The 27,037-nt window shown below is 34.0% G+C and overlaps 1 protein-coding gene across 4 annotated transcripts in view; it reads left to right on the forward strand.

Moving 5' to 3' along the window:
* The window catches only part of LOC126767918 (organic cation transporter-like protein), a 107,890-nt gene that overhangs the window by 47,616 nt on the left and 33,237 nt on the right, over window positions 1-27,037 (forward strand). The window contains exons 1-2 of one of the 4 annotated variants that reach the window (XM_050485703.1): window positions 42-363; window positions 891-1,372. The exons of 2 other annotated variants lie outside the window; for them this stretch is intronic. In XM_050485703.1, coding sequence (XP_050341660.1) covers window positions 1,193-1,372 — 180 coding nt within the window. In that variant the 5' untranslated portion in view covers window positions 42-363; window positions 891-1,192. Of the gene's footprint in view, window positions 1-41; window positions 364-890; window positions 1,373-27,037 lie in introns of those variants that run through there. One more of the 4 variants, XM_050485704.1, reaches the window with a different exon arrangement.

Below are 27,037 nucleotides of genomic sequence, written 5' to 3' on the forward strand. Positions count from 1 at the left end.
GAAAGCTTTCAGGTCACACTAATCCCTTAATTGCTGGTGCCGACTGCTGGAACAGTAAGGTTTTGACTAACAACGAAAGCACAGACAAGTCGCGGCGAACAAGTTGAGCGGAAAACACGCATTGAGCGCTTCCCGAATAAGGCTTCGAAGTTATTGCGTTGCTTTGAGCTAATTTGTGCGGTACTGGATTGTGGTGCTAAAGTGTTGATTGTAAAGGAAATACAATTATGAATTGAATGAAGTGTGCGAAATTGAAACAAAATTATATTCGCGAAAATGTCCATCTTTGGCCGTGCAAAATTATGGCTTATTACTCTTTTACAAAATGTAATATTTGGTGCCGTTGTTGGTAGACGAAATTCGGTATAGTTTACTTTTGTTATGTAAAACTGTTTAAGTCTTAATTAAAAATTTCTGCACGTTGTTGTTTTGCGCATGTAGCTTCCACATACCTAACGGAATTGAAAATGAAAATTTAGAGTGGAGTTAGGTTGTAGCTGGGACATAATTACCTCCCAATTAAAGTTTGCAAAAAAATTTAAATATAGAAATAACAAGAAATAAAATTACACATGAAAAGGAATTTGAATAATCCTGCATTTAAAACTATCACAAAGGAATGTAAAAAGTGAAGTTCAATCATTCATTCATATATATGTATATGTATATATATATATGTATATAAACTTATGTACATATACATGCATACATATATCAATACTGAATTGATAAGTGAATATTTAACAAATTATCTGAGTTTAATTAGCTTCTCTTAGTTTGAGACTACAAATAGGGATTATATTTAGAGAATTTCTTGTGATGCGTTCATTTATCTATTTTTTCATGTAAAAAGTCTCTAAGTGAACAAGTTCTACGATATTCCATTATAGGCTGTGGTCTGCTCAAATAACTAATAAATACTTAGTTATAACACCAAATCTGCAAAAACAAACAAAACAAAACATTTTAATATTTGAAGAAAAAAAATGAGAATTGGCTTTAATCATCATCAAAATCCTTGCAAGCTATTTAAAAATTTAGAAAGGGTACCAAAGATTGTAACAACAATTTTCAATTCATAAGTAAACGTTACTTATAGTAACAATAATATATCATATGGCATAAAAAGTTGGCATAACAGTCAGCGTAAACCACATCTAGCAACGTTCACCACATCGCCGCATGCCACACCATGCTAGCGGACAACAATAGCCGCAGAGAGAATTTCGCGACTCCAGCGCTCACCATGTCAATTATAAGCAAGACCGCTATGATTGCTATAATTCGTGAGGATGAAGATGATACGGAAGAGGAAGATGGCGATGGAGACGATGAAGACGAGGATGAATATGGAGAGGACTATTATGCAACGGTACTTAATTGAATGAACAGTTATACTTTAAATGAAAATTTAAATATTTTTTTTATATTCGTTAAGTTTGCTACGAAGTTTTTTATATCCAGAAGGAAACCTCGGAAATTCTTTAAAAACATAACATAACAAGCTGAGTCGATTTAGTCATGTCCACCTGTCTGTATAGTCTCTCATTATTTGAGATATCGAAACTGTTCATTTGTCGATACAAGACTACTACGAGGTTCGTTCGATCACCCCCAGATATATTGCCATTCTGCCAGCGTTTTTTCCAAATCTCAAAGCACTTAAAAAAGTTGTGATCTTGTTTAGCTCCTCCTTCATTGCAGGTTATAGCTCCTCAATCCTAGCGTCGCCCTTTCATGAGCCTCTTCAGGTTTAGGAACAGAAAAAAGTTTCAAGGAGGTCAGTTCTGGATCTGAGGCTCCATTAATGTGTTGTTTTCGGCCAAATATTCTCTCAAAGGCAACGATGCTTGAGCAAGTGCGTTATCATGGTGCAAACGCCAAAACATTTTCTCGTTCTTCTGAGAACATTTTGCATCACCAATAAACGTTTTTTTTTTGCCCAAGATAACTTCACGAATCTGCCACAGTCAGATTCGTCCAAGCAAAATAGCTATTAAAAATTAACTAGACAGTCAAATAGGCGACCTTCTCAGCTTAAGTAAGGAATATAAGCCTCAACATAAAGCAACAAAAAACTCGAAAATCGAATGCAAGTAGCCCGCGAAATTTAAAATGCACAATACATTTTCTATAAACCTATATAACTGCCATACAAACCGATTGATCAAAATCAAGTCTTTGTACGGAAAAGTTCACGAAAGTTGACATGAATTATTATTTAATGAAATGGCATAATCTCCGAAGAAATTGTTCGGATCCGACCACTACCATATAGCTTATAGCTGTCATAAAAACCGGTCGATCAAATTCGAATTTTTCTATGAAAGCTTTTGTATTTGCTTTTGTAAACTTTTTTAATTTTGGAAAAGTCATACGAGTATTTGTTCTATATTTGCCACTATGCATATCCTTAAACAAGAGAATGCCTTCGGGATAATAGTACATGCTTAGATAAAAATCTCTGTTCCTCTTGGAACGGTGAACCAAACAATTTTATGATAAGCTGGCTTAAAGGCAATTTTATTTATAAAAGTAAAGTTTAAATCAAATAAAGCCAATTGGCTCGTACTCAAAGTATAAGTTGAGATGCTGAACCGTAACCTTTGCAAATTAGTATATGAGGGGTAGAGTATATATTGGGCAGTCGAAAAAGTCCTTTTGTATTTCTAATCAAACTTCAACATATTTTTATACTCTCGCAACAAAGTTGCTAAGGAGAGTATTATAGTTTTGTTCACATAACGGTTGTTTGTAAGTGTGTCCGTCCGTCCGTCCGTCCGTGCAAGCTGTAACTTGAATAAAAATTGAGATATCATGATGAAACTTGGTACACGTATTTCTTGGCTCCATAAGAAGGTTAAGTTCGAATATGGGCAAAATCGGCTCACTGCCACGACCACAAAATGGCGGAAACCGAAAACCTATAAAGAGTCATAACTAAGCCATAAATAAAGACATTAAAATGAAATTTGGCACAAAGGATCGCATTAGAGAGGGGCATATTTGGACGTATTTTTTTTGGAAAAGTGGGCGTGGCCCCGCCCCCTACTAAGTTTTTTGTACATATCTCGGAAACTACTATTGCTATATCAACCAAACTCTATAGAGTCGTTTCCTTCAGACATTTCCATATACAGTTAAAAAATGGAAGAAATCGGATAATAACCACGCCCATCTCCCATACAAAGGTTATGTTGAAAATCACTAAAAGTGCGTTAACCGACTAACAAAAAGCGTCAGAAACACTCAATTTTACGGAAGAAATGGCAGAAAGAAGCTGCACCCAGGCTTTTTTAATAAATTGAAAATGGGCGTGGCCTCGCCCACTTATGGACCAAAAACCATACCTCAGGAACTACTCAGCCGAGTTCAATGAAATTCGGTATATAATATTTTCTTAACACCCTGATGACATGTACGAAATATAGGTGAAATCGCTTCACAACCACGCCTTCTTCCAATATAACGCTATTTTGAATTCCATCTGATGGCTTCTCTGTATAATATACATATACATTAGGAACCAATGATGATAGCGGAATACAACTTTACACAAATACGGTATTTGAAAAATATGTAAATGACGGATAATGAAATCTCGATTATCACTTTATCATGCGAGAGTATAAAATGTTCGGTGACACCCGAACTTAGCCCTTCCTTGCTTGTTTTTTTTTATATTTGCACTAATAAATAAATAAACAAACATGTACCATTTTGGTCGACCACTTTTTGTCATTTTTCCGCTAGAGACATTATTCCATCAGTGTAAATCGAAATTTCGAAATTTCCAGAACGGAAGCGAGCGAACCATTGTTATGCTACACGAACTAATGTAACTTCGTCTGCGTAACCTTAAAAAATTTCATTGGTGGCTTGTTTAGCATTCTTTCCTTTTTTATACAAAAATTTCAATATTAAGCGAATTTCTTCATTATTTTCACTCATTTCACATTTTTTTGGTTAAATGAAGCTTATAATCTCATCTTTCCAACACTATATGGTATGTGATCATTGGTGGCACTGGCCGTATATCGACATCTGCAATGACATCTATTGATAAAATATGAAACGATTTTTTCGACTACCCAATATTATATATCCTTGTATCATACGGATTTTTAATGTACCGTTAATTGACGTTGTAGTCGAGTTATTATGCAAAGTCATATTGTATAAGATTTTATAAAAAAAATTGACATTTCACTATTTGTTATGTAAGACATGCAATCTCTCCGTGGTGCAAAAATCTTATATTTTCACAGCAAAGTCCATAGATGGTCAAGGCATGAGCACCTCATATTGTATATGTATTATCAATGAATCAAATCATCGGTCAGCTGTGCCAAACTATCAAAATAATTTGTCACAAAAACATAATAGATGATAAAATGTTATAATTCTACACTGATATTTAGCCTTCTACGGACAGCTCGACTGACTCCAAAACACTTAGCTGTGTATGTCACAACACCTATGTACATATATACACATATTTCCATATAATATTTTATAGTCATATGCTTTGGAACCTATTTACCACTTCATTAACTTTGCGATAAATGGTTTCCTAACACTTCTTAATTTTATGTATTTAAATAACTATTTTTCATTCAGCCCTTTTAAGGAAGTTTTCAATAAAACAAAAAGGAAATATGGACTCGAAAACTTTTCACAATGAAATGTCCATTCAAACTGAAAGTTTAGAACCATAAATGACCTTGACGAAATTGGATAGCCGCAAAAACAAAATATGCACACATACATACATATCCAATATATGTACGTCACAAAAGTCGTTGAATGAAGTTGTGCAAAGCGATTGACTGGAGTAATGTGCTGGTATGTTTGTATATGTATGTTTGTTTTTAGCGCTTTCTTGCCGGCGCTGATTGGTTTGCGTGCGACATTTCATGGCCTTTTAAGGAGCTTCACCGGTTTTAGGACACGTCCAAGAATTTGCACGATAAAATTTGATAGCCACTGTCTGATTGGAATGAACTACAGACAAAATGACTTCATTTCTCCCTTAGTTCGCTGGTATTGATGTGCCACTTTGAAATAAATGAGAATATGTACATATCTATATGTATATGTATGTCTCTAGTGCTCGGATGGGTTTATCGCTGGTTTTCCTTACATACTCTCTTGACAATATTGACATTTTAATATTATTTACAACAAAGATTTAAACTAAGTTTGTTTTTGTTTCTTTTTCTTGTCTGCACTATAAGTGATTCCTAAATTACTTTTACTGATCGCTTGCTGTGGTTTTAGAGGAAATTTTGATATTGTGCTTTTTATACTTTTGCAAAGTCTGTATCAAATTAAAGCTTTATATCTTAATTAGGTGCTTAGTTATGGCACTTTATATTTTTTCGGTTAAGGGCGATTTGTGGGCAGTGGTCCGATTTCGCCCATCTACGAACTCAAACTTTTTTTGTACCCCCAAGATACCAAGATAGAAATATTTCATTTCTTACTCAAGTTACAGCTTGCACGGACGGACGGACAGACAGACAGTCAACCGAATTTCAACTTTTCTCGTCATCCTGATCATTTATATAGTATATATATAATCTTATATCTATCTTATTTTTAGGTGATAACTACAACCGTTAGGTGAACAAAACTATTATACACTGTACAGACATGTTGCAAAAGTATGAAAATATTTTATTTCAATTAAATCTTTTATTGTAATAAACATAATGTATTCTTTACATTATACACATAAGAAATAAGTTTGCAATGATATCAATTACGTAATGTATGCAACCTAATAACTTTAATGTTTTGCAAAATTTTGAACGACATTTGGTAAATAATTTTTAAGAAATAAATAAACATTTTTAAATAATCCGCCTCTGTTTGCTTAAATGATCCCATAAATTCTTACAAACACCTACGCTCGACTTGCAATATGCTTAGTGTGCAAAATATTTGTTTTTGCTTACGTCTAAGTGCCGGTCACGCGAGAGGTCAACAGTTAGCTTGGCAGTCAACCAAAAGTGCAGACTACTTAAACACCAGAGTTATTAACCTTATAATTGCAAATATGCCAACAATCAAAAATTTTAAATTGAATAACCTTAACGATTTATTGCCGCACAAGCTAATGACGCAGCAAACTTTTCATACTCACAAGAGTATATAGAAATATGGTTTAAAACTCATGTTTGAAGACCTTTGCTGATTGCTCATGAACTTAACCATTGCGGTCAAGCAAATATTTGATATTTAAAGATTACTAGACATTTTTAGGTATTGGGAATTGTATAAAATGATTGGGTAGAAAAGCCACAATTTTCCACGAAACGCTGCTTAGAGGTGAAATGAAATTCTCATTTGCTGCGTGCATGAGTAGGAGCATAACAAACACTTGGCTGCGATTGAGAGGTCATGGGCAATGATTTCTCGATCATTGAGACGCACTCAATACTAAAATGAAAGACTCAGCACGAGTAAATTGACGACTTGGATATGAGATGATAAGGGAATAGAAGCAAGTGTGGGTTGAATGGCTTCCTAAGCAACTGGTCGAAGACCATTATTGCAAAGTTCCTCTTGATAACATTCGAGCATTTTTCTATTATTGAATAATCTGCCCATGTATACAAATTATATATTCATATAATATACTTCTCAGTATATAAAAATAAAACCTTTTCATGATATTGGGCATAATATCATAATTTCTAACGATCTTGTTCGCCTATAGAGGTTTGATAATTATTTGGTCCGTTCTTTGTGGTTATTGTAGGCAGGACTAAAATTGTAGACCAATTAAGTTTGGAGGGTTGTAGAATAAATCCAATTACGAAAAATCTTAGCCGTAGAACACTAAAAAATACTTCAATAAACGAAAACCTACTTTTTCAACTTGTTAGAATAGTCAATGAATTATTCGAATAAATCCGATACATTTTTATCTTTCCCGGCAAGAATGAGTATTATTGGATCTAAATGTAAGTAAAAATGTTTACAGTTTTCGATTTGCATTGGCTATTCTACTCAGGAGTTCGATATTATAGGCAAGCGACTTTTATGCCTGAAAATGCATAATATTAATGCAGTTTTATTCTACAAAGTCTCCTCTACCCACGCCAAACTTAACCTACTCCCAGCTCAAGAAATATTACTTCGTGTGAGGGGCAGGACCGCACAATAGAGGAGTGTTGTTCGGACTGCCGGACGCCTAATCTGTTGAAAAACCCTCAGTTTTGTTATCATGATAGCTGACGCTTCGCTAACAGTCTATTTCTCAGTCGACTGACAAATGAGTGCCGTTAAATTATCAACCGTAAAGCTATACGTACCTCCGAGTGTGGACAGTTCCGACTAATGTCATCGTGGAATCTGTAAAGGTAGCTTCTAAAGCTATTAGGTTAGGTGGAAGTCTGGGTCCCATGTCGTCTTTCTATCCACGATTGGATCTCCGGTCTTAGTCTGTGGGTCCAGCCCACTCTGGATGTGGATAGCCACCACTGCTGCCTCATCTTGAAACTCTTGTTCCTCTCTTCTGGGTTAGCCGATACTGTTTTAATATTCATCTCCTTGAATGTCAATGGCGATATACTGACTAACTTACTTCAACAGCTTCGGTTGATATAGTCCGAAAAGCACTTATTACTCGAATTGCAGAAAGTCCATGCACTGCGTTTATTTATTAAGTACAAATACGATTTTAAGTCCAGCACCAATGGTGCTGTAAACAATATTACGGAACTCTTTCCTTTTGCTAATTAAAAATCACCGGCTGGAACACACGCCTCTATTGGCCATCATTCTCTATAGAGCATTATAGATTTTGTTTTCTTTGCTGGAAGTATACGCCAATTAAAATAAATCAACTTTTCAAACTTCAGACATATTCTATACGTTTCTGTTAAATGTTAGATACCGGCAAAAATAGTAGAGGTAGACCCCAGCAAACAGCAACAGTAGACCATCTAAGTTAAGTTTCCATTTTATTTAGTATCTAAAATGTCAAAACAATTGTTTCCGTTATAAAGACTACTCTCTAGAAACCAAAAAAATAAGTAAATTTTTGGTTGTTTTTATTGTTCTCCTGCAGCTTAGATTTTTACAAGTTTGAAGTAATTTTATACATACTATAACATATTAATATATAACTATATATTTATATTGTGGTATATATATGTTTTCAGTTGTGTATCTCACAACGGCAGGTGGGAGCGAAATTTTTCTGTCTTTTTGAAAGTTTTCTTAGAAAACTTTCCATTGTTGTGAACACGTCTCTCATTTATATAGCCATATTGTACGTGGTTGTGTATGCCTATATAACACACAATTATGCTGATCACGTATGAAATGAAAGCGTTACAGCATCGACAGCGCTGACCTCGGGCCAACAAACCACATATAAATATGCATATTACATAAAAATGGAAAAGGATAAGAAAAAACTAAAAGAAAGGAATTTCCTTTAACAAAATCTATTATGTATTGAATACCTTTCACGTTTTTAATTAAGCTTGTGCCATATTATTGACTGGCGCTGCTGTTAAGATTGCCCATATAAACATTTATGGTATAGGTATATACTCACAATCAAAATTGTTGCCTCACTAACCTTGAACCCATTTTTCTCGGTAAATAAATTCGGTTGTACAAAGGTTTTCAGCACAAAATTGGCATTATTAATATATCGGGTTTACCAATTGGGATGTTATGATTTTTAAGTGTCGTTCCGGCCATTTTTCATATGTCATGATCTGTATTTCTTTTCATTGTATTTAGTAATGTTTCATTTAATTTCATCATGGAAAGATATACGCAATAACAACGTTTAGAAATTATTCAATTTAATTATCAAAATAATCGTTCCCCAATTGCAACTTTGAGTTTATGGTCGTAATAATCATCCACCTGTGCTCTATTGCTATTTGTCGAATTGTTTAAGATTTCGAACGTACATTTTCTTTGCATACATGCCAAGTGCCAATAAGACAAGGAATCGCTCGAAGTAATGAAAATATTGTTGCCGTTTGGGCAAGTATTGCAGAAGACCGCAATTTGCCGATTCCAAGACGTTCTCAAGAATTGGGACTGTCTCAAATGACAACCTACCATCGGACCACCCTTAGCGACGTGAATTTGCTGATTTTGCCTTGGAACAACTAGAAAACGATAACGATTTTTTAAGAAAATCATCTTCTCCAATGAGGGCTCACTTTCATCTGAGTGGTGCGGGAAATAAACAAAACTGTCGGTTCTGGTGCAAAGTAAATCCACAAATTATTCATGGACAACCATTATATTCACCTAAATTGACAGTTTGGTGTGGTTTTTGGTTTGGTGAAGTCATCGGTCCGTACTTCTTTCAAAATGAAGCCGATGACATCGTTACTGTCGATGAGAGAAGTTTATCTTTACGACATCGGGATCCAACAAGACGGGGCTACAAGCCACACAGAACGTGCAACAATCGAATTATTGCGAGAAAAGAGAAAAGATTCGGTTATTTCAAGAAATTGGTTCCTTGAATGGCTTTCAAGAAGTTGTGATTTAACACCATTAGACTACTTCTTATGGGATTATTTAAAGTCTTTGGTCCTTAGCAATAAACCTGACTCTCTTCAAACTTTAAATGTAAATATTGAACATGCTATTCATAACATACGACTTGTTTTAATGGAAAAAGTACTCGAAAATGTAATTCGTTTCTACAAAAGAAGTTGGGGACGCCATTTGAATGATATTATATGCAGAACTAGATTGTATCGATTGTACTTCACATTAAATAAAAAGCTTTTTTCCACAATTTCCTTAACAAGTAGTGTATTTTTTTAAGGAAAGCATATCACTCTTATTGGATAATCCTGTACATATAATCACTAACGTAGTATATTCAAAATAACACACTCTATTCACATACTTATGTAGTTCGAAATGTTTGTAATATTTGCACGCTGGGTATTAGGGTATGGGTATGGTGTATTAAAGCTTGTCAAAGCCACCCCGCTAACACCAAATTCCATGGTGTTAACGAACTCAGCGTGATTTATCACACTCTTTCATACAATTTAGTGAGCCAAATCGGAGTTGTATACGAATGGACCTAAGCCACATGGTTTTATATCAATGAATAGTAATACATATATTTAAATAAATAAAAATATAAACAATACATAGAAATATAAACATAGATGTATATATACTTAATACACATGCAGTTAATGTGCAAATCCTGCCAAAACTGTAAAAACGAAATAGTGGACTTCTGAATATGTCCATGTTATTGTTAGATTTAGAGATTACCACAGTTGCGTCCTAGTATTTTATTCGGAGAGCGTTTGACATCAAAATGCTGGGGTCGTGATGCCTTGAACGAAACGCGGAGAAATATTTGTTTAAAATTACTACGAAACTTTCACTGTTCGTTTCGTTTATAATGTACTGTGTCGCAATTACATTTACATCGTTCTTGATCTGGCAATAGGATGCTATATTCTACCCAAATTCCATTGACAAGTGAAAGCTTTAAACTTCTTTAACAAAGTTACACAGCATTCATTAGTAAATTATATTCACCAAACTGCATTTGAGCAGAATTTTGTCAAAGTAGCAGATATATAAAAAGTTTTCGTCATGAAGTAAACTCTGTACACAGTTGTGTCAAAAATCGATGGTCGAATGTGGTACTTAGAGATACACAATGTCTCACAAGAGTCAATAAAGGAGATATTTCATCACGATTCAGAGTCAAAGCTATCTCGATAAACACAGGGAGAAATTAGAAGAGGGTTCAGCAACAAAATCGACTGTTAGAAAAAGTTTTATGAAATATTAAACAAGCTGCAGTGTTATTTTGCAGCATGTTACAATAGAAAGCAATATAAAATATATTAAAGAAATTTAAAGTCAAAGCATATTATTTTATCCTCGACAGTGCTAATTTATTTTTTATATATAAATATAGGACTTCACTTGCTCAAGCCAATAAATATTTATTGTTTTTCCCTTCTATCTTTTCAGGTGAGTAATTACGACAGACACTCGACGATGTTATCTGGAAACTGCTGCTACATTTCTGTTGACCAAAAAGTACTTAGAATCATTTCCAATCCGAGAAACTAAAAAGCGTAAAAGATCTGGTGGAGGGACCAATTGTTGCAATTTTACTTTGCCTTCAGTAGAACGTAATCCAGGATATTCACTACTGTATTTTAACGTCTTACAATATTTACAAATTATTTGGTGGTTTTATATAGTCGCATAAAGTTATAAGTTATAACATTTTTTTAAACAAGTGTAATAATTTATGATTTTATGATTTTACGATGCTTTATGACTCTGTTGTAATTCCCTATTTATCATTTCCCCAATTGTTACCGATTTGTCGTTACAATAATGTAATGCCGAATCATAGTGGAGTGCAACTTGTCTCAGGAGCACAGAAGCACTGCGTTTGCGGAATCGCTCATTTCATTATTTCTCTTCACTCTTGTTGCGTTTGACACGAACTCAACGCATTCTAAGCGTACCTACTTCATTATCACTTACTGAAGAATGCAATTCTGACATAGAAATACGACTATTTTCTTGGCAAAAAGGCTACATGCCATCAGTGCGGCTAGTACGTGAGGTAGCTCTTCGCACATTTGAGTGACTGCGACGACCCAAATCAGATTGAATTCTCCTCGGCATCGGAAATTGTAATTAAAAAAAGTTCTCGCAGAAAGTATCACTATCACAAGCGATCAACACAAAAAAGAGCACAAAACTTGAAATGTCACTATCACAATGCGTCCGATGGTTGTTAAATGTAAAATATTTTGATTGAGTTTAGAAACTTAATTTGTGACAAAGCTTAAGATTTATCAATCTATATAAAAATAATCTGATATATAATTAACAACAGAAGTTGGCTAAATTCATGTTTATTTTTGACCTCGTGACAATAAATATGTAGTTAGAAAAATTTGAAAATTCTAAAAACTATTATTTCAATTTTACGGAGAACACATCAAAGGAAAAACAAAAGCTTATATTTGTTCACTTTTTAAACCTTCCCTGGACTTTCACGAATATTTCAAAACTAAAATTAGCCAAATCTGCTAACCGAAATTAATTTTTATATATATAGACTATATGGTTCTAAACCTTTCGAAGAAAACAACAAATTAACTTTAATGAATTGATTGCTACCATCAATGTGATCGATGCAATAATGAATTCATTTATAATGCAAAAAGCATCTATAAAAACGTTTTCAAAAAAGAAGAGAAATGTATTATGTAGTTACGCAGACAATTTCAGTAAAATATACACGCTTAATTTCACCGATTCCGTGATTGGTAATTTCGCATTAATACCGACGTTGTATCGTAAACATTAAAATTGTGTTTATATAGTTTTATATATGTTTTGCTTAATACACAAAAGCAATAAACGAATTGTATTACCTCAGAACTAAATTGGCCAAACATACAGACATTTATATATATATTATTATTGTGTATTGTTACCTTTATTTGCAATTTTATTTATTAGTTACTCATACGTCATGTAGTACCAATACCAAAAATTATTGTGATATATGTATATGTACATATATTCAATGTTCGCCTATAGACAGACACTGCGTACTGACAGCATGTTCATTTTGGGGAAATCAAAACATAGTGTTGCAAATAATTTAATTTTTTTTGGAAACTTGAATAATTACAACATTTCCTTAGTATCTAATGAAATCTTGCTTTAAATTAAAAAAAGGTTCACAAAAATTAACTAAAGTCTCCAAGATTTAATTTTTTTCTGTAATGTACGCAACCTTTGAAAGTAGCGAATCGCACGATCAACTGTTATAAGCCACATAAACTGTCAAATATTACACTATTGAAGAATACAAGATTATACTTCATTATTTTGGAAAACAATTTTTTCATATGAAAGTGTTGCCTAACATAGCCAAGACGAAAACTAAGTCTGTAATTTCAAATTGTTAATCAGAAATTTCTTTCCAACAATTTGGAAGTTTCTGTCACTTATTTTATTCCTCAATTTCTACAGTCTCACAGTATAATCAAACCAAATGCGACTAGACTAGTAGGTGAAGAAAAAAGTAATCAAACTTATGTAAATATTCTCAAATGAAATGATTTATATTATTTTATTACAAAAGTAATAAAATTACTCATAAAAGAATAGGGTAGCGCTTTCAGTAATCGGCTCTGTTTTGGACAGAGTTATCCACTTACAAACTTATTTATTAGAAAATACCAGCAAGCATTTGAGTTGGCAATAGTCATACTTATATAGACATAAAACAAGAAAAGAGGTTAACTTCGACTGCACCGAAGCTATATTAACATTCACATGTGCATTTGATCGTTCAATTTGAAAGACAGATACAATATATTCGAATTTTTACCGTTGCCTTGGGCAATAATTCATACAGCTTCTTGGAGAGGAAAGGAAGTTTAGAAAATTTCAGAGTAATATCTCAAAAACCAGGGGATATATGGCTATAATGGAGTCAGCTGGTCATGCTGATCATTTATAAATATAATTTATAGGGTCTCCGACGTTTCCTTCTAGGCGTTACAAGCTTCGTGGCAAATTTAATATACTCTGTTTAGGGTATAAGAATAAAAAGGCAGACCAACCCACAAAAGTTGCAATCAAAGTATACAGATAGGCAAATAAATACATGAAAGCTGCTGGAAAATAAAACGTGCCTGAAGGATGTTATGTAAGGAAAAAGAAAAAATATTAAATGGTTGGTCTCAATGCGACTGTGTACTCGGATACGTATAGTATATACTATATTTATTCATAACTGAAGATTATACGTCTGCTGTTTTGTGATAAGTCTGTGAGCACATAGCACATACCGTTCACTTGTTTGCTACAACGTAATTTAAACCAAATTTTCCGCTTCTGCTGCTCTTCTTAATCATAGCAACATACATATACACATATTCTGGTATATATGTGCAGATGCGCAAGTACAACCGCTAAAACAACTCAATTTAAACTTGATATTAGTTAAGAGTTTTTAAAATTCCACAGATATTTTTCACGCGCTCTCACCATGGTGGCAATGTGTGCGAATATAAGATATCCCTCTAGGCAATACTACATACTTCCATTGTTGTTGCTAACCTTCATGTTTGCCTAAAGATGTGTATGCATATAACACAATTGTTTGAGTATTTCTTCAGGAAATTTATATGCATATGCTATTGGTATGTATGTATATATGTTAGGAAGACAAAAAGCCAAATACTGGGGTCGGATATGCGAAATTTCAACGGTCTCATATTACTAACACCTAAAACATAAGTAAACTACACACAAACACTGTTATGTTTATTTGAATGCCTTGTTTAATGAAACATATAACAAAATTGAGGAAAATTCAGGCCTTTTTAAATTAAATATAAAATTTACTAAGTTTATATGTATGTATTTGGATAATATTCCTTCATGTGTCTAAAATAAATCTACAGAGACGCAAAAGCAGCGCAAGAGTAAAGAAATTAAACAAAGTTATAACTGATATTCTATCTAATCGTAGATAATTTGAAGAACCTTTCACTTATCTGAAGTGAGTAGTAGTGTAACCAGTTGAGTTCTCCGAAAGTAACTGTTTAATGCTGAAATGTATGACAAATAATAATTGTGAAATATCTGTAGTAAAATTATCTATGTATAAATTATGATTTTATCTCTAAAGGTTGTAAATATGTATAAGCGCAGACATTTATACACCATGTTCGCCCATATGGTCTACCTCAGTCAAATTAAAAATTGAATATCTTCTCATTCACTTTACAAAAAGATCTGCGACACCACTTAAACTTTTTGAAATAGTTGACTGGCTCATTTGACAGACTCAATAGGAGGCTACACATTTTTGGTAGACTGCGTGGCCAAACAAGTTTATTGCTGAAAAAATACTCATAAATGAGATATTTTGCATCTTCAATTTAATTGTGAAGGTATCTATCTACTACACTAGTTAAATAGCAATCATTGTTGAACTCGCACATTCGCTTATTATATTCTTATAAAACAGAAAATGATTTCAAAGAGAATCGACCGCTTTGAAAAAGTTGATAAAGATTCTGCTTCAGCACTCGATACAAAAACCTCCAAACAGTGGCTTAAAAGCAATATTCCTAGTTGCATAGCTGTAGATGTTTGGCCGTCTAAAAGTCTAGATTTCAACCCATTAGACTATAGTTTGTGATCAGAGTTGGAGAACATGACCTGTGGAATAGTCCACAGAAATTGTTCACTTAAAAGCAGTTATACGTCAAATATTTTATACGAAGAGTTTGCTGCGTCATTAATTTAGTGCGACAATAAATCCCTAAGGTTAATCCAATTTGATGGTCAATTTAAAATTTTTGTTTGTGCGGCTTATTTGCAAATGTGCGGTTAATAACTCTGATGTTTAAGTAGTCTGTACTTTTGGTTGACTGCCAAGCTAACTGTTGATCTCCCGCTCGTCTGACCCCTCAACGTAAACCTTAAAGTGCATATTTACGTAAAATTAAATATTCTTGCACACTAGCATATTGACAGTTACTTTGACAACAATATATATATAACAACACTACTCAACAAAATTTTTTACATGAAAACTTCCATATATATGAATAAGAAAGCATTGGCACGTCAAGTTTTCTTGTGATAACAAAACACATATTTTCTTAAAAAGTACAGACATCAGCCTCATATGGAGTAATTATTGCTTAATATAGAAAAATTGTTTATGATTTCCGTGAATATATGGCTTCTAAAAAACGTTTTTTAAGTCCCCCACAAAAACTGCTAGCATTCCTGCGCTCCATTTCCCTTGGTAGCGCTTCTCCTTTAAAGAAATGTTTTGATGAAACCTCCCGCCTTGTTCGTCACTCACCGCATCCAAATTTGCCATATGGGAGTCAAGTATATGCATTCTTAAGAGCATAGAGCTTTATATGACATTATAAGTTTATTTATAAAGTATTTGTAATTTTCCGATTTGTGGTTCCCCAGACAATTTTGTACAACGTTTAGAAAGCAGTTCCTGGCAAGTTTTTCCGGATCGTTCAGTTTTTCTGCAAAGCTCTTATTCATTATCAGTCAGTGGCGTAGCTACAACTTCGGGCGCCCGGGGCCAAAGATGTTCTGCCGCCCCTTTTATCTACCTACCTACAAGTTTCATGACAGTAATACAAATTACAAAATATCTTTGATATTAAGTATATAAAATTAGGAACTAAAAGCCACGCAAATTTTGAAGTTCCAAAATTCTCACAATACGGTTTTGGAGAAAATTGATAGTGAATTTACAAGACATCTTATTAAAAGCCATAGAAAAAACCCATTTTCGCCCTATATCTTGTACACTTTTGACATAATTTGCAGGAATTTTTGCCCGAATTGGAGTTTTAAAAAAACAGCGAAGATCGTTTTGCCGCCCCCAAGACGTTGCGCCCGTGACCTGTTTACGTTGAACAAACGATCCGGAAAAACGTTTGTATGATGTAATAAGTTAGTCGACTGCATAACAGTTATATAGCTGTATAAAAGAAGTTATTTCAACAAGACAGTTATATGAGGTTAGAAATGAATATATAGCTTTTACAAGAAAGCCAGACGTGATGGAAACTAAATTATAACATATTATTGGTACACCAACATAGACAAAAATCATAACAAAGTTCGTGTGACAAAAAACGGTACTGACCAGTGTTAATATATGATTGTTCTCCGATTCGCTGACAATTTCTTTCCTGTATTACGTTTTAAGACAATGTTTAATATGCTTCTTAATAACTGCGCAGATTATTTGTCCAAGAGTGCTACTTTAAGCCGATACGGCTCGCATTCGATTTTCTCATACCCAATAATAATTTTATGCTATTTTAAGTAACTCATAACTAAAAGTTTTTCAAAGAATTTACGAATCTTTCAAAATAGATTGAATCTTCTCAAATCATTTGAATGTTCTTGTGTAAGCTTTTTTTGCAATTCAGCTGCTTGTCTAGCAAAAAAAGGGAATTAAATTCCTCAATTTTTATTTTCTGTCACATTATCATGTGCATAACGACCCTTGGGTGCGAAACTCTTCAATTTAATTTCGGAGTTTATCAATATTTACATGAAATGGGTGGGCGTATTTTGGTTGTTTTTGTATTTTAAGTCTCACCCAAGCTATCAACCATAGTTTGCCATTTTATGAGAAAAGGTTTTGTTGTTATTTTTCTCTCATCCAAATTGTCGCAAAGCTTCACAAGGAACTCCTCTACCACGTCAATGTAACAACAAACCAAAACAGGGCAGGTTATGCTTTCTAATGGATAACAAAGATTTTTAATCGAATGCACAAATTTCTTCAACAAACTTAAAAAGTACTCGTTAACAACAACAGCAACAACAACAAAAGTGTTTTGTAATATTCGCTTGAATAAGGAATTGGTAAATCTGCGCTTATCCGAGATGGGCACACGTGCCTGCGCAAGAATATAAGCCCGCAGAGCAGGATATCCTGCTCTTGGTACCTTCTGTTGCTCTGTGATTTGCCGAACTTGCGCACACACACACACACAGACGTGCGCAATCTCATTAATGTTTTGCACATGTATTACAACTGCACAAACAACTGTATGTGTGCACATACTTAAGTGGAATGTAAGCAAATAAAGTACATGCATTCGAAATGGTGTGTCCTTATGTATGGAAAGGAAAATAGCTCCTACGGGATAAGTGGAAAATCGACCATGACACCACACACAACGCTGAGTGGTAAAAGGTTTTTATTATATTATGTGCTCAACCTGACCAGTTAACGCTGTGTTGCCACAAATAAAATTTTATTTACTGCTATTTACAATAAACAATGCTGTTGTGATTTTTTCTTCGTCCAAGGTAAATCCTTCAATTTTATCTTTAATAGAAGTAGGGAAAAATAAAAAGGCATTCCAATTTGCAAAAATCTTGGAACTTACAATAAAATAGAATTGTTAAGAAAATATTTTGGCTCTTGCACTATAACAAAATTTGTGACTGTTGGCCAACAATATATGAACTGTTAATCGGTTTTAGTAAAGGAATTTCAAATTAGTAAAGCTTCATAAACAGTGACGTCAGTGAAATTTTTTCGAGAAGATTCCTTCGACTACTCTTGTAAAATCTTTAGAGTTGATCTAGTGTCTGATGTTCAGAACCTACTGAAAACTGGAGAAGGCGAACCCGATTCCCCAATTGATAACGATGAAATAGATGTTCCATTGCCCGACTATTATGACGTTCGAATAGCAATCGGCTAAAAAATAATAATGCGGTAGGGCCCGAAGGGTTACCGGGCAATCACCGTCAATAAGCCTCCTGAATATCGCATATTAGGTTCTATCGAGCGTAGTGTGTGAAAGACTGAATCCCACCGTCAACGTGATTGGACCTAATCAGTTTGGCTTTAGACCTAGAAAATCAACAACTGACCAGATTTTCATCGTGCCCATGTCTTGGAAAAGACCCACATCTTTATTGATTTTAAATTTGCCTTCGACAGCACGAAAAAGAACTGCCTCTATGTCGCTATGTCTGACCTTGGGATCCCCTCAAAGCTAATACGGCTGACGTTGAGAAACACCAACCGGGATCGGAAAGGACCTCTCCGAGCTGTTCGCTACCAAACGAGGTTTCAGACAAGGGGACTCTTTATCGTGTGACTTCAATCTATTGCTGAAGAAAATAATATATATATATATTTAATACACCAAGGCTTTTTAAACGATTTTTTATTTGACACCGATATTGTGATACCAAATTAAATCTAACATTTTGCTTTAAATTAATTTTTCAAACAGCTGGCAACCTTTCCCAAAAATATTTTCAATATCAATGTTTTTCAATTCCTAGTCTAGCCTAGTTCCATGTCCAAATTGACCGCCGTAATTTTTAGATAGCAATGAGCAATATAGAAACAAACCTGATCTCAAACATCATTGTTGAGAGATTTATTTGAAATATAATATGATTAGTGTTTTTGCTAAGAAATCAAACAAAATTGTAATTAAATGATATTTGTCATTTAAAATTGTAACTCAGAAGGTTTTTATAAAAAATATTAAGCTCAAAACACCTTTAAATATATGTATTATATCTGCACTTTCAATTAAAAAATATTTACTCATTCAAAATAGAGAATAACATATATGTAAGTTGTACAGCTGTTAGCATTGATTTTAAAGCGCGTTACAGGGCGTATGAGTTACTTGCATGTACTTCGTTCAATGTTACACATACGTCCTGTAGTGCAAACAGTGTCAACTTGTAATTATACAAACAGTATGTATGTATGTAGCTGGCAACAAGTACAAGTGTCAATATTTCCAACGATAATTGCAGTGAAATTCCCACCATTATTTTCCCGGGCTGGGTGGCGGTCACTAAGGTACTGGTCGTTTTTGCCACAAGTAATTCCCATGATTATGAAGGTGCTTAACTAAATGAGTCAAACGCGTTTAGGAACAAAAATAAACAAAGCTAAATGTGAGTTAAAAAGCATAGCAAACATTTCACATACATATATCTAATCCAGGGAGGAGAGTGTTTTATATATACACATATGTATGTATGTACATATGTTTTTTGCCAATACAAAATCTTACTAATACAGCTTAGTAGTAGACATCAGTGTCCTAAAAAGCTGTTTTCAACAATGACGCAAAACCAGATATCCGCTTCTTCATCGAACATAGCGCTATTTTCACCTTAAGCAGCGGTGTTTGTGACTTTATGGCCCATCGGATTTGCAACAACAACAAAAAATAACTTGTGATGATTAAGTATATTTATTACATAACTATAGCGAGGAAGTAAACAAATCGTAACATCTTAGCAGCCGCTCATAAAATGCTAAGGATACGCTCACTTCCGCAGCGTAAACAAAAATATGCTTGGACACAGCAACTCGTCAAGCAAAGTACTACTAACTTGATGGGCTGAAACGCTGTGAATTATGATTTCCGCCGCACTGGCTTAACTAGTTCAGTTTCCAAAGGCGATAGCGACTACTTGGTGATAAAATTTTGTTTCCGCATTTTTGTTGGTTTAAAAGTTTCATTGAATTTTCTTCTTCTTAATTCTTTTCAAAACGTGAATAAAAATTTATTTTGCAGATAGAACAAGAAAAACGTTAACTTCGGGTGCACCGAAGTTAATATACCCTTCACAGGTGCATTTCTTTTAGTAACTATGTGTTTAAGTAAATGTAAAGACGTAACCAGCCAGTGGTTTGCATCTAAAGGAAAACATTTTACTAGTTCTTCTTAGCCAGGTATAACATTAAGCTTATTTAATAAAGAAAATTGATCTTTTAGAGGTTTATAGTTGTTTAAAATTTTAAGAAGATTTATTGTTAACGTAAACTTAATGGAAGTAATTCATGTCAAATTTTTTGATGATTTTGATTGGTCAGTTTGTATGGCAGTCCGACCTTAACAATTCTTTTGAAGATTAAAGCGATATCTTGGGCAATAATCCATGCTAAATTTCATGAACATTTCTTGTCACAACTTAATTTTGATTTTTCAGTTTGAATGGCAAGTTTTGTTATCCGACCTGCAAAATTTCTTCAACTATTGTATTGTTGCCTTAGAGAATAAACCACGGCGAATTTGCAGAATATATCTCTTTAACTGGTCTTGAAAAAGTCTATGCAAGCTATATACTATAGTGAGCCGATCTGAACAATTTCTTCCGATATTACATTATTTCTATTAACAATAACTCATACCAAATTTCGAGAAGATATATCGTCCAATGAGGAAGTTTCCCATGCAAGTATTTAATTCCGATCACTCAGTTTGTATGGCAGCTATATGCCATAGTTAACCGATCTGAATGTCTTCAATTCAGTGGTGCAAAAACAGAGAGCAACAACGACGCATAACACTCAAATAGTATTTCTTGTTGACATTTTGGCTGGTCGGAAGAAATTCTAAGTGCACCACAACTCGATAATCGAAGAAAACTGTCGACGTAACCTTGATTTTTGACCTGCTTTGAAGTGGTTTTTTCGGCTTCGGCTCACCTTTACCACGATATTCGGCCAAATGATCTTCTCTTTCCGGGTCGTAAGCATAGAATAATTACGCCTGTAATAATACGTTTCATGACATTCTAGTTGTTGGAAAGAATTGTTTCACAGACGTTAACGCGATGCTTTTTTCCAAAAAAAAATTAATGATTTTGGAACCAATCGTGCTTTCAGCACTAGAAATTTGATTCAGCACACAAAGATTAAGGGAACTTCTTTGTTTACGCATCGTAAAAATCACCGAATACACTTTCAGTACCTCAGAAAGATAAGCGTATACTAAACACTAACGATTATTTTGATGTGAAATTTGGCACAGATGCCACTGACAGTCATACCAACCAAGAAAAAAATATTTCGACGAATAGGTTTTCGCGCGAAATTTAAATTTAAAAGTCTTACTATTTTTTGTCTACAGGCTTATACACAAGCATTGATATATGTACATGTATGTACACTCGGAGCACTGCGTGCTTGAAACTCTGTTTTGCGGATTTACGCGCTAGACAACTGAATTCAGCATTCCCTGGGTGCTTTCAAACGGCAAATGGAATATCGTTTTGAAATTTTAAATTATTTATGCAGAGGCAACATAATACATCAGAAAGTCATTTGAATTTCCGCTGAGTAATTTCAATAGGAATACCGGTTTTTGTCAACTACTCATGAAAGTAAGAAAATTTTTTATCAATATCAGACAGACTTTTAATATGTTCAAACAAATTTAAAACTCTTTTATATTTACGGCCAACAATGGCAAAAATATTATTACTATTTTTAGAGTTATGGAAAGGGTCCAAGGGGTGAAAAAATTAAGTTCTTTACAAAGCAAAGGCCGTAAACATTTTCACTAGGTGTGTACCTAGAATGTAATAGACTTGCAGGATGGTAAGGAGTCTTTAAATTGAAGCAAAAGCTACAACACTGCCCGCCTTTATAAATACCATATCTAAAGAACTCATTTGCTCAGAGGGCTTACTGAAATCCTATAAAATCCTAAACGCAAATTAGTCGGATCGTTTTTCAGAACAATTTCTTACAAGTGAAATATTTTCGGTGAGCTCGTATTTCCTATTTCCTCTCTGTAGAAGTAGCTATATCTGCCGCTTCCTACTTTTCATCTCAATTTGTGGTAGTTATTGAGACCGTGGTTCTGCATTCAGAGTAGAGTGGATGTAAAAGGATATACAAGAATACTTCAGTATAGTACATTTATATAAAGAAAATTTTAAATAAATTGTAACCAAGGTAGCGAGAATACGTCGTCCAAGTATTTGCTTAATGTCTCCAAACATATACATCAGTTGGAATCGTGTTAATGACAGCGCAAAAGAAGCGAAAGTATGGACCAACTAGTATATGCCGCAGCTATAGGCGACTCGGAGGAAACTATGAATATTTAAAAACTGTGGTAACAACTTTCTGTTTACAACCTTAAAGTTTTTTCTTCCCTTAGAATTGAGATCTACATTGCGTAATTTGATTACTATACTAAAGGTACCCACTTCAATCAATTTTCCGCATCTGCTCACAACGAAGCGCCCATTTGTCTCCTATTGCCAACTTATTGTATGTAAACACAAGTGCCTGGGAATATTAACTTCCCTCTACTTCGCCTTCAGAAATACTCGCAGCCAATGTTAAGGTTACGAAATGCCAATAATAGTAAAAAAGGCAGAGTGTTTGTGTCCCTCATTCGTATGGTTGCTGTTGGTTTGTTGTTATTTATACTTATGTATATGCTCATTTTCGCTCTTGCGGTTAGCTAGTTCACTCCCAAATCCTTAGAAACATATGCACACACACACATTGGCATTGAATTTGTTGGCAAATTACTTGTATTTTCCTTAATGATACTCGTAGAATTGGATGAGGCGGTAGAAGGTCGAAACTCAGTCAAATTTAAGGACAATTATAGCAAATAATAAGTATTTGTGGCGCAAACAGACAGCAAGGCAGACGGTTTTGCAAGCACGTATCCGTACATACATATGCATTTACATGAAAATAATTGGATTTACACATATCAACCTACTTTCATATAGTTGACACAAGCATCTGCATATAAACATTTCTCTTCTTGTTGATAGCATATGTAACTACAGTTAAGTCTACTTTAAAGCTAGCCTTGAAGTATGTTTAGAAATTTTTACTGCAGCTTATAGAAAAGTAAGTTGAAGCCTAGCCCTTATATCGGGTGATTTTTTAAGAGCTTGATAACTTTTTTTAAAAAAAAAACGCATAAAATTTGCAAAATCTCATCGGTTCTTTATTTGAAACGTTAGATTGGTTCATGACATTTACTTTTTGAAGATAATTTCATTTAAATGTTGACCGCGGCTGCGTCTTAGGTGGTCCATTCGGAAAGTCCAATTTTGGGCAACTTTTTCGAGCATTTCGGCTGGAATAGACGAATTTCTTCGGAAATGTTGTCTTCCAATGCTGGAATAGTTGCTGGCTTATTTCTGTAGACTTTAGACTTGACGTAGCCCCACAAAAAATAGTCTAAAGGCGTTAAATCGCATGATCTTGGGGCTATTCCGGCCGAAATGCTCGAAAAAGTTGCCCAAAATTGGACTTTCCGAATGGACCACCTAAGACGCAGCCGCGGTCAACATTTAAATGAAATTATCTTCAAAAAGTAAATGTCATGAACCAATCTAACGTTTCAAATAAAGAACCGATGAGATTTTGCAAATTTTATGCGTTTTTTTTAAAAAAAAAAGTTATCACAGTGTAAAAAATCACCCGCGCCGAATATTAGGATTTTCAAATATCCGGCTAGAGTAACGTCTACTCTATATGATTATCAATTTGAGGCTTTACTGTAATAAGTACAGATGCCTTTGTAAATCATATGTAATTTGGTGTGAATTATAATTTCATGACTGAATTAATGGCTTCCTGCTTTGTGTATATTATACGAGTATATGGCTGCAAATACAGATATGCACATTCATATATATTATATGTATATGTGTATGACTATGTATATATAGGTATATATTATATATATGTATACCCAATTTAGTGGCTATGCACTTATCTTTATTTCTAATTTCAAAAACTTAACGCTTTATTACTCAATATCTTAGCTTACAACTTCTTACTTTTATCTCAGTTTCATATATGTATGTATTACAGATCTACTATACGTTCCTATATACATATGTTTATAATCTGCTCTTTAAAGCAGATTATCGATAATCAATTGTCAGCGTTCACCTGCAAACAAGTCTTTTCACCTCGCTTCTATACAAATAGACATTTTGGTTAATCACCAATCAAAGATAACCAATTTAACAATTGAACTGAGTGGCCTTTTGTCATCTGTAACTTGCTTCTAATGTGATGTACGTGCATTGCCTATATTTATTAAATTATATTCACCGCCATTTTCACGGCATTCCAACTCGCGTTTTCTTTCTAGCAATGACTGGCATTTATTCATTGCTGAAACTTCAGCATACATATGTATGTGTTCTTGTGTATAAACTTATATACTAATGCGATATTTTATTACCGATTTTGCTGATTCCTTCATTCTAATGCACTGCGAAATAATGTTGTTAGGTCAATAGCCTCATTGTTGTTCTCATTTCGAATTAAATATTTTTAGTATCACTATTTTCAAATGGATGCCATCCAGGCTATATTTACTTAAATAATATCACATGATATCGAATGTCAAGAATCGATTCAAAATCGACTTCGACAACTGAAGATTGATTCCGAAAAATCGATTATTTTACGAGAAAACTCGATTTTCGCGTAGAAACGGAATCGAGTTTACCATCCCTACTGGCAGCCATCGCGTGCACATATAATAACCTCCGTACAATAACCACCACAAAAAAAATGATTTTTTTTCCATGTAATCTTCATCTTTTGAGTGACTTTTTTTTCCACATTTCGAAAGTTTTGAGCCTGTTTTTCAGTTGAAAAAAAAGGTTGCCTCAAAATGGCACACCCTAAGGTACATATTTATATATCGCGATTTTTTTTAATAAAAAAGAAAGAAAGCTATCTTGGAAATTCAAAGAACAAGGTGTGGCAACTCGGCTATTTTCCTTTCGCCCTTTAATTATACAAAACGTAATCGAAAAAGTGCTTAATCATAGCTTGCTCAAAAAATCTTTTCAATATTCCCAACACATTACTCTGGTTTCATAATATTTTTCATTAGCCTGCGAACAGAAAGTGACCAAGCTACATATCATTTCCATATAGGGCCATTACAACGGCATTTTTTGCATAAATCGCATTTAAATGATAAGTTAATTTTTTGCCGGTCTTATTCTCTATTATTAATCTATTTTTATTTTGCCATTAAAAATATTATATATGAAGTATGGTATGCATGGTGATTGCTTGCGTCCGTAAGAGTATTTAGTATGGTACATACTTTCTCGCAAATAATTTGTATACCCTGAACAGGGTATATTAAGTTTGTCACGAAGTTTTTAACACTCAGAAGGAAGCGTCCGAGACCCTATAAAGTATATATATAAATGATCAGTATGTCGAGCTGAGTCGATTTAGCCATGTCCGTCTGTCTGTATATATACGAACTAGTCCCTCAGTTTTTAAGATATCGTTTTGAAATTTTGCAAACGTCATTTTCTCTTCGAGAGGCTGCTCATTTGTGGGAACTGCCGATATCGGACCACTATAACATATAGCTGCCATACAAACTGAACGATCGGAATCAACTTCTTGTATAGAAAACTTTCACATTTGAAATACATACATATATTCAAGAAATTTGGTACAAATTATTTTCTAAGGCAACAATGTAATTTCCAAAAAATTGTTCAGATCGGATTACTAGAGCATATAGCTTCCATACAAACTGAACACATAGTTACTAAAAGAAATGCACCTGTGAAGAGTATATTAGCTTCAGTGCAGCCGAAGTTAACGTTTTTTCTTGTTTTTCGTATGCATATGTAATGAATGTAGTCACACAAACACTCACGCTTGTAGATATAGTAGATGTGCACATACATATGTGCAACGCACTTAATATTATTTATTTACAACGCGTGTGTCACGTTTTTGTTCATAAAATTCTAATTGAATCTGTGCTCCTAGCAAGGCCCTCCAAAAAGTTTCATTCGGCCGTAAGCAGGTGCACCCTGGGGCAAAGTAATGATGGTAGGCTTATGGTAAAAATTCATTTAAACTCTTTTTGTGCTAATTTATACACCACATGAAAATGTTACACAACTACGAACACATTTGAAATTTATGGGCACTGTTTGCTTATATGAATATATGAATTGCTACTTGAAATAAAGGCAGTCTAATTTATTTGTAGTAAAAATAATTACATTGTTGTCCTCAAGAATTTCTCTTCTACCCAAAAAGACCCTCAATGAGGAGATTAATCTCTTGTCAAACATACTGACGTTGGTAAAATCTGTGATCGTGTGAAATAATAGTTATGGTCAATTTTGAAAAATTTTTAAGAGCAACCTTGAATGGTTGGTTTTGAAGCTTTAAATTTATTTTTATTTGTTTGGCGCTTTTCATAGTTATAAAAAGTCCCAATGATAGGGCTGTAAAATTCCTAAAGGGATGCCTGTGAAATCAAACACATGTGGTTGGCATTTATGATTATGGTAGTATACTTTGGCAAATTGCAAAAACAATCTTACTTCTTAAAAAACTTTTACAAAATTTCCTTTTTTGAGTTCGAACAAGCCGGAAGATTCTCAGTCTTCTTTGTACCTACAAAGGTTTCTGGTCGGTTTGATTGGCATGCGGAAGGCGTTATTAGTGATTACTTTTAAAACTTACGATGAAGTTAACGTTAAAGGCATATACGTATTTCGATTTCCAATGCTATCAATCGGTCAATACGACGAGCTTTCGGTGTTAATAGAATCATATCACGAAATGTTCTTGCCTGTTGGTCACGTTCTTCTTCTTCTTTTTTGGCGTAGACACCGCTTACGCGGTTAT

This window comes from Bactrocera neohumeralis, chromosome 2, assembly GCF_024586455.1.
Source record: "Bactrocera neohumeralis isolate Rockhampton chromosome 2, APGP_CSIRO_Bneo_wtdbg2-racon-allhic-juicebox.fasta_v2, whole genome shotgun sequence".
Taxonomy (NCBI): domain Eukaryota; kingdom Metazoa; phylum Arthropoda; class Insecta; order Diptera; family Tephritidae; genus Bactrocera; species Bactrocera neohumeralis.